The sequence below is a fragment of the Varroa destructor genome, unplaced genomic scaffold (assembly GCF_002443255.2).
Source record: "Varroa destructor unplaced genomic scaffold, Vdes_3.0 BEIS01000002.1, whole genome shotgun sequence".
NCBI classification, from domain to species: domain Eukaryota; kingdom Metazoa; phylum Arthropoda; class Arachnida; order Mesostigmata; family Varroidae; genus Varroa; species Varroa destructor.
This window is the reverse complement of record NW_019211455.1, coordinates 4,577,359-4,585,568: the sequence shown is the minus strand read 5'-3', so window position 1 is coordinate 4,585,568 and position 8,210 is coordinate 4,577,359. Positions and strand designations below refer to the sequence as shown.

At 39.9% G+C, this 8,210-nt stretch overlaps 1 protein-coding gene across 2 annotated transcripts; it reads left to right on the top strand.

Annotated features, from left to right (window-relative positions):
• Nucleotides 1–1,306: 1,306 nt before the first annotated feature.
• LOC111243929 (uncharacterized) lies at nt 1,307–6,850 on the top strand. 2 transcript variants are annotated; one of them, XM_022790288.2, is made up of 3 exons: nt 1,307–2,479; nt 2,961–4,099; nt 4,455–6,850. In XM_022790288.2, exons 1-3 carry the CDS (start codon nt 1,870–1,872, stop codon nt 6,660–6,662), a joined length of 3,957 nt encoding a protein of 1,318 aa, XP_022646023.1. In that variant the 5' UTR covers nt 1,307–1,869; the 3' UTR covers nt 6,663–6,850. The 2 variants fall into 2 exon arrangements, with proteins under 2 accessions (XP_022646023.1, XP_022646025.1); XM_022790290.2 differs by having other exon boundaries at nt 1,310–2,479; nt 2,964–4,099.
• The last annotated feature ends 1,360 nt before the right edge of the window (nt 6,851–8,210 follow it).

Here is an 8,210-nt window from a genome sequence, read left to right as displayed (position 1 = left end):
ATAATAATAAAAATTATAATTAGTTGTTCTTCGTTTTGACCAATATGTGTCTTGTCATGGTACAGCTGTTAAGAAATTTCGGCGAACAAGCAAGATCGCAAGTATACTTGTCATTTAGGTACACGGATATTCCGTTTATTTTATATTTTATTTTTTCTTATTATTTTCAACGACTTACACCATTTCACACGAGTCTGAATGGAACCAAAATGAGAATACATTTTATTGAAGATACGAATTAATATTACATTAACTTCCCAATCTATCTAAAGCCCATGCAGGTTCTACCTAATACAAGGTCATCAAACAGATTTCTTGTATTCAGTATTCGTCTAACAGGAGAATCCTAATTCTCAATCAAACTGCTAACATAGAAAAATAAGATTTACTAACGTGCTAAATTTATTAATACCAGAAGAATCGAAAAAAAGATGTTATTACTAATGCGACCGCTAGATTAGCGGTATTTAAGTAACCCTTCTATATTTAGCAATGGGCGAATATCAAAATAGCAGTATTATTGAGTCGACATACAAGCACTGCAATTGACGAATGCATTGAATTTCTTAGTCCGACGGTAATTTCAGTGTAATCAGCGTCCCGGTGACTGTGAATAATAACAATAGTAAATACATTTGCATTAATGATTAGCGAGCATGACTGTTTCGGGTTAGCTAATCAATTATAAATTTTAGGTAATTTTGCTATTGTTATTAAAGATTAGCTACCGCTCGCATTGCCTTCACCCATCCTTCGCATAGCCGGAACTCCTGAGCACTTAAAAACTAACAGGTGCTTGTCTGAAATACTCTTAAGGGCGAAGTTTCAAGTACTATGAGAGTAGTTAGTGAGGAAAAGTAAGACTGCACTAAGGAAGTTTCGGTAGGTATAATATCGGATCGATATGACTAGTATTTCCCTCCGCTGCAAGCTGATCTATTTGTTGCTAGGAGGCCTATTTAAATGGAGCATAAAGTAAGAGCAAAACTATAAAATTAAAACCAACGTTATACACGGAACAAACTATACTCGTATTAGTTTCAAACTGCCTTTTCACTCTTATCTATCACTACATGACCATAAGTGTCTATCTCAAATGTACCAACCACACCAACCCCGCGATCTCTCGTCGTGAGAAAGCCTTTCGCTCAAATTTAGATCGATGCGTTCATTCGATCAAAACAATCGGCGCTAGCGACCTACTGCGGCTTGCCGTTTGCAATTACACTACTATTATTATTGTTTTTATTATGACCCACAGTCAGCTGAGGCGGCAGGAAACAGCGAACATGGCGACCACACGCAGTGGGTGAGCGAGTGGAACGACTGCTTTGCAGCCGTTGGGAAAGAGAGTTATCAGCCGACAACCAACAGGGACTAGCTGTTTAAAAGTGTAGGTCCAAATAGAAGTTTTAAAATCTATCTAAAATCTAAACACAAGCTCCGACTGCGTGTGGGCTGTAAACACCGAGTGCGCAGCCGTATTGTGTTCGATAAAGCTCCCCTGCGCCCCTGGCGCTCGGTGCGCGCCGAAATCTGGATACACCTTACTGTTCGATCACACCAGGTGGGGGAGGGGGGTAAGAGGGGTCATCATATTCATTACAGCCTTTGGATACGTACGCTGTTGTCATGTGTCTGTTGATAACTTTAATCGGCTGCCCGTGATTCGTTTAGCACACGATACAAGAAGCCGTGTAGTTGTAAGACAGGCTTGTTATTGATGAATCTGTTTGCATATCAACTTATGTTTTCGCAAACTCAGAGTGAAGTTTTACGTGCATACGTTTTCGTGTAGAATTATCAGTATATCACATATAATGTGTGAGAATTTGATTCACTAGTCGAAACTATCAAAATATTGAAGCAATGCCATTTGAAGCGGATGAACGCTCCTTGGCCCAGGATCGGGAGTTGATTCATAGGTTGGCTCAGAAGTCAGATGAGCTTCTCTCAAGGCTGGCAGAAGTGACACCTTCACTCGAACAGCTCACGACCGAAACTGCTAAAGTAAATCTGATATTTCGAAATGTGATAGGGGATTTAAATGCTTTGTCGGAGAAGCGTTTCGTCGAGAATCGGGTTGAAGCAGTTCACGAGAGGAAGATACCGCCAGAGCCAAAGGGCCCGCGGCCAGCTACTGCGGAAGAACTACGCGAGGCTGTTCAAGAGGGCCTCCAATCATTTGGATTACTTCCAGCTGGCGAGCTTACCGACATGGAGACCGGTTACGAGTGCTTCCAAAGAGAGCGACCATTCTCATTAGTGATCGGCACCCCACGGTGGCTAGAAGAGGATCCCCTTGGTAGAGCGGAAGTACCTGAAACGTCAGGTACATTTGAGGAATCACTGTTGTCAGAGGCTATTGAAGATCTGATATCACCAATTTCACTACCGTACGAGATCGAAAAGGCAGCTGATGCGGCGGAGTGGTTTGACCGTAGCCGCCAGGGAAGGACTTCGAGCATCAGTACGCCGAGTAAGTAAGAACAGCAGTAACAACAGTTGTATGTAAATACCAGGATATAACGCTGGCCGCGGTGCTAGATGAATTATTGATCAACGTGACCAACAGCGTGTTCAGGTAGTGGCATTTACAGGCTGCATTTTTGGAAAGCAGTACAAGCCAGGTTTCCAGAAACTGTGTACCGAAAGCAAAATGAATATTAAGCGAGACCTTATTCATATCAGTCTTCACTGATTGTTCAGTAGCCGCTTAGACTGAGAAGTAGAATTCTATGTAAACGTAAATCTTTTGTTTAGATTATACTATATTATACATATATATATATATATATATATATAAACAATAGCTAAATTACATGTTAGTTTAGCCTGCAGGTTATTTGATTTGCAAGGAAAGATGCCTTTGCATTATACGAATGGTGGTTCGCTTTTTCTCAATTATTATTTGCTTTCAATTATTTTTGTTAACTAAAAATGTTGGTTTTATATTTGAGAAGCCACCTTTGCCGAGGACTCTAGCAGTCTATCATCGGTGTTCGACTTCCCACAGCGAAGTAGCGTGCCGACCATTTTACCTCAGCCAGGAAATTCGAAAGACACTGCTTCACCTGGAGGCCCCTTTGACGACGAAAGTGAAAACGATGGAGATTTGTTTGGTACCGTTCAGAAGCCATCCTTGACATATTGCGAAGTGAGTCAACAAAAGAAATCGGCTCGACAAGCGACAAAGGTCACATCACTTTTGGACAAGCAAGAGCCATTAGAAGCCGCCTCGATAGTATCTGCACAGTCATTTCTTAGTGAACTAAAATTTAAGACAACGCAAAGGACGAAGCAGTCAACCGACGCCGAAGAAGAACAACGTAGGAGCATCAAACATACCTCAGAAAAATCTCAGCCTACGGCTTTTGCGCAAGTTTCCGATGATCGAAAGAGAGATGTCTCCAATGAAATCACCCGAGATCACAACCAGGGCACAACCGCACCACCAACATTGTTCAGGAATTGCGAAGCGACAACGAAAACTGCATTGGCACAAAAGCGTCCCTCAATATTCGACAGTGATTCGGACTCTGACCTTTTGGCCCCGGTAGCGCCACCACCGAGTTCGCTGAACCTTAGCAAAACCACTGCAGTGGAAAATCCACTTTCCCAAACAAAGAACAAGTCTAACTTAACACTCGACAGTGATCAAGAATCAGAGAAGGAAATTACGCCATCACTGCTTCATCCGTCCATGCCTACCCTCAGCAATTCTGGTAACGAGCATAGAAATTCGATTATATATCGAAAAGACCTTCCGAAAAGGGGATTCCTATTTGACAGTGGCAGTGATTCGGAAAGCGACATATTCTCGAAGAAACCATCGCCCCTATTTAAGAAAAATAAAAACATAGCAGCGTCACCACATTCGGTAGAACCAGCAGTAAAGGCCAAAACAACATCTATTGAAAAAGAGCAAGTTCGTAAAAACGCCCTGCTTCCCGCGATACCATTTCAACCGACTACAGACAAGGATAGGTCCGACGAAAAAATATTTGGCTCTCGATTTTCCGCGCCGGACGCTAATCTACAACCACCTCAATTTACTCCTTTATCTTTAGATCCTATAGGAGCCACAATCACTGAGAAGGTGCATAATCTATAAACATACTCATTCTTTTTTTTGTCTGCAAATATATTAATTTTGTAAATTTGAAAAATTTGATATTTATTTTATCAATTCAAACTCGTAGGTTCTTTTGAAGAGTTTAAACCGCGATATTTCAAGCGATATAGACGATGGGCTTATATATTTACTTATTTCTTATAGATAACATATCGCAATATTCCTATATTATGTGTAGCACGGTTAGACAGTTAGCATAAGATGTATGTGTTAAATATATATGTGAGCTAATACAGCGAATCCTTCAATGAGAATTGGCATATATAGAGCTGCATACAATTTTTCAGTACAGTGAACTCTATTATACTTTCTATTTCAGAAAACCATTGCAGAGCTTCAGTCTAGAGAGCATATACCGAAGCCGTTGGAATCTTTTGTAAAGCCTCCTTCCAGTGATTCTGATGAATCGGCAATAAGAAAACATTCGCCTGAGGTGGACAATATTCAAGATACAGACCACCAAAAAGTGGCATCAAAAAAACTAGCCCTATTCGATAGTGAATCCGACGATGACTCTCTTTTTGGTGACCCCTTAAAAAAGCCTACTGCTTACGAAGAAAAACTTCCGAGAATTGAAAGTTATTCAAAGTCAACGCTAGGTACTGATCAACATCTTTTTGTGAACTCAACTGTTAGATCAACCCTAGAAAAACAGATAAAACCAGCTACTGAAACGGTAGTGGAAAATAAGAAAGATGAAAAATCGGACCAGAAACAGGAAGAAAGCAATTTGAAGATGACGTACGAGAAGGAGTGCGTAAACAAAATTAGTGCAGCACTTCCTATAGACACAGTAGAGAGTGTAAGGCAAAAACAACAGCAGTCTGGTACGGTACCTGTTGACGGCGATACTCAAAGCGGCAACTCGTATAGTGAACGCAGCCGTCAAACATTACCTGATGATGAGTCTCCATCTAACAAGATGGAGAAGCAGTTTACAGAACAATTGACCTTCGATGAAGTCATGCTTCCGATTGCGGCCGTAAGTACCACTCCCATAGCCGACGAACTAAAACAACCGATCGCATCCGAAGATAAATCTCTGGTAGCGGATCAGGCCAAGCTTCCAGCCCCTGAGCAAGGAAATTCTTCACTGTGGAAAATTCCAGTTAAATCTTGTATCCCAGTAAAGATCAAACCACCGTTTCCCGTAAAAGTAAATACAACAAGTAAGAATATAATCAAAACACCAGCGGAAAATGAAGCGGGTCTTTCCCAAGAGACTCAACCTTACTCTAGACAAGAAGTTGAACACATCGCAGTGGAAAAAATAGTACGTGACGATACTTCATCGAACGAAACAACAATGGATCAGGATATCTCCTCAAAGAAAACAGGAAAAATCGATTCGGTAAAGAGGGTAGGAACCGGGCTTCCTGTAGGCTTGTTGCGAGGCCTTAAGTTAAAGCAGCAGCAGTTCGGCATAGCACCTCCTCAGCGCAAGACCCATAGCAGTGATTCCGATTGCGATAGCCGGTCAGAATCGGAATCCGTGGATTCGTCGATTGCAAAACCGGAGTCAGCACTCTTTTCTGGTGGCCAAACTATCGGAAAAGTTGTTGAAAACAAAGGCATAATAAACATCACAAAAAGTCGCGCAAAAGGTCCCATTGGACGTAGACTGCCATCCAGAACGAAAACCTGCACCTCGCAAGAAAACACTGATCAAGTGACAGATGAAAGTGGTAACTCGGAGGAATCCAAAAGCGAAATAATGGATGTGGATACGGAAAAGACTGACACCAGTGTCACTGACGGTGGCACCTTAAAAGCATCGCTCGGAAGTCAAGCGGACGTATACAGAGTAATTACTCCGTCAATGGACAAAAATTCAGATATATTTATAATAAAAAGGAACGAAAAGTTGACAAAGGAAAATAGTTTGCAGAGTGAGGATATCAAAACGGATATTCCGACTCCGGAACAAAAACCTGCGCTCGTTTCAAACACTGAGTCTAATAGGCCAACAAGATGTCTAGCAGAGGAATCACCGAAACTATTTTCTTCGGACAGTGATGACGAACTGTTTGCCCCGCAAACGATACCGCAGAAGAAAACTTTACCAAGAGAAGCTGTTACGACTGTTACGAAGACGTTAACGACTTCGAAAGACGTACCGCCTTCAAAGTCATTTACGGATCCCCTTTCAGTACTTCCTGCCGGCGACACGGAAGTTAGTGCGGAGAAGAATAAACAAAGTGTGGCTGCTGGTAACTTTGCAGCAGCGACAAAAATAAGCAGCGCACCTTCGGATAAGAAAAGACTTATCAAAAGACAGAACATAGCAAGCTTGCGGAAGGCAAACATACCTTCAAGAAACGAATTATTTGAGGATTCCGGTGATGATGATGAAGACCTATTTGGTACAAAAAAGGATTTCAAAACGCTTACTCAAACAGTGCCCAAATCATTGACAAGCTTGTGCTTACCTCAGAACTTTGGCCAGGCGACGACACCACAGAGCCAACTGAACAGTAAAGGCCTATTTGGTTCCGACTCAGATTCCGATGATCTATTCAGAAAGTGACTAGGGCGCTGACACTAACTGCAGAATGTATAACAATTTTCATATAAAAGCAATCGACAGCTAGCGGTTTATGAAGATGTTTATAAGTAGTCTATAGACATTGAGGTAACAAACAAATCCATATATCGCGTAGGTGTTGAATACCGGTTAAATCTTTTACTTGATAAATTCTTGTTATGTAATTTTCATGCATGATGTTTTTACTCATTGAATGAATGTTTCTGCACACGGCTATGTAAATGCACATAGTACCAAACACCCTTAGAGATAATATATATATATATCGACGTAAACTAAAACTTCATATTTTCCAACTCGCAGTGCCGCTCTTTGTTTTTGTTAACTACACCATTGCTTTTGAAAGACATTTGGACGACTTTGTCATTATAACGCATCGTTCAGGCAAAACAATGTTGTGGACGTATACACCACATTGTAGATAATCATAGTGTCAGATGAGAATTTACTATAGGTAGTTATCTCTAAATAACGTAGAGCTGCAATAATTACACAGGCTTGAGTAAATATAAGTTGGCTTTAAAGAACGGCACGTAAATTGCTATTTTTCCTTTTTTGACTTATTTGATTTTACAATAAATGGTTATATATTACTTTCTCTTCAGCGCTTTCTAAAAAAAACAACATTATCATTTAATTTTATTAAACAATGAACTCTTTACGAAATTCTTTATGAACGAAAGCATTAGTGGCCTATACTATCCCACTTTCCTTTCTAAAGTTATAATCGACTATATATATATATATATATTAGTATGCTAAACTGTTGTTGTCTACTGATAGTCAACGGTTTCCCCAATTTGAGTAAAGAGCAGCTATTATCGAATCCCTTTACGAGACTCGAATTTCTGAATAGGAAAAAATTATTTTTTGCTCGAAATTCTCGGTCAAGCTTATTTTAAGTTACCATACAGCTTTCCAAAAATCTGTGGAAGATTTTAATTACGCTAAGCGGATGATCCTTGATAGGGTTTAGATAAGAACTCCAAAATTTGTGGAAATAACGCGAAAAACATCTCTGATAATCCTGGATGCTTGGTACAAATATGGAACAGTCAGTTATAAATTTGATCGTCTAGATATGCTACAAAGACTAGGTTTTTTAAAAGGTTTCTGCAACTTCTTGTACCTTTTACGCCTTTTGGCTGTTTTGCTTTTTATTAGTCCATAATTTAAGTCCGTTGTTGAAGCTAATTAAAGCTGCAGTTAAGGTTATATACTCGACCATTAGAAATAACCTTTTCAGCACGACAAAGTAGATGTAGTCCTGCAAACGACTTAAAAGGAAAAGTCCCAACTTAAGATGACTGTTATATATGTGGATTGAACTAATGAAATATATGGTTGTTATATATGTGGATTGAACTAATGACATATATGATTGTTATATATGTGGAGTGAACTAATGACATATATGATTGTTATATATGTGGATTGACCTAATGACATACATGATTGTTACATATGTGGATTGAACTAATGACATATATATCATTTTTCATCATTAGTTCAATAAACAGAATTACTGTT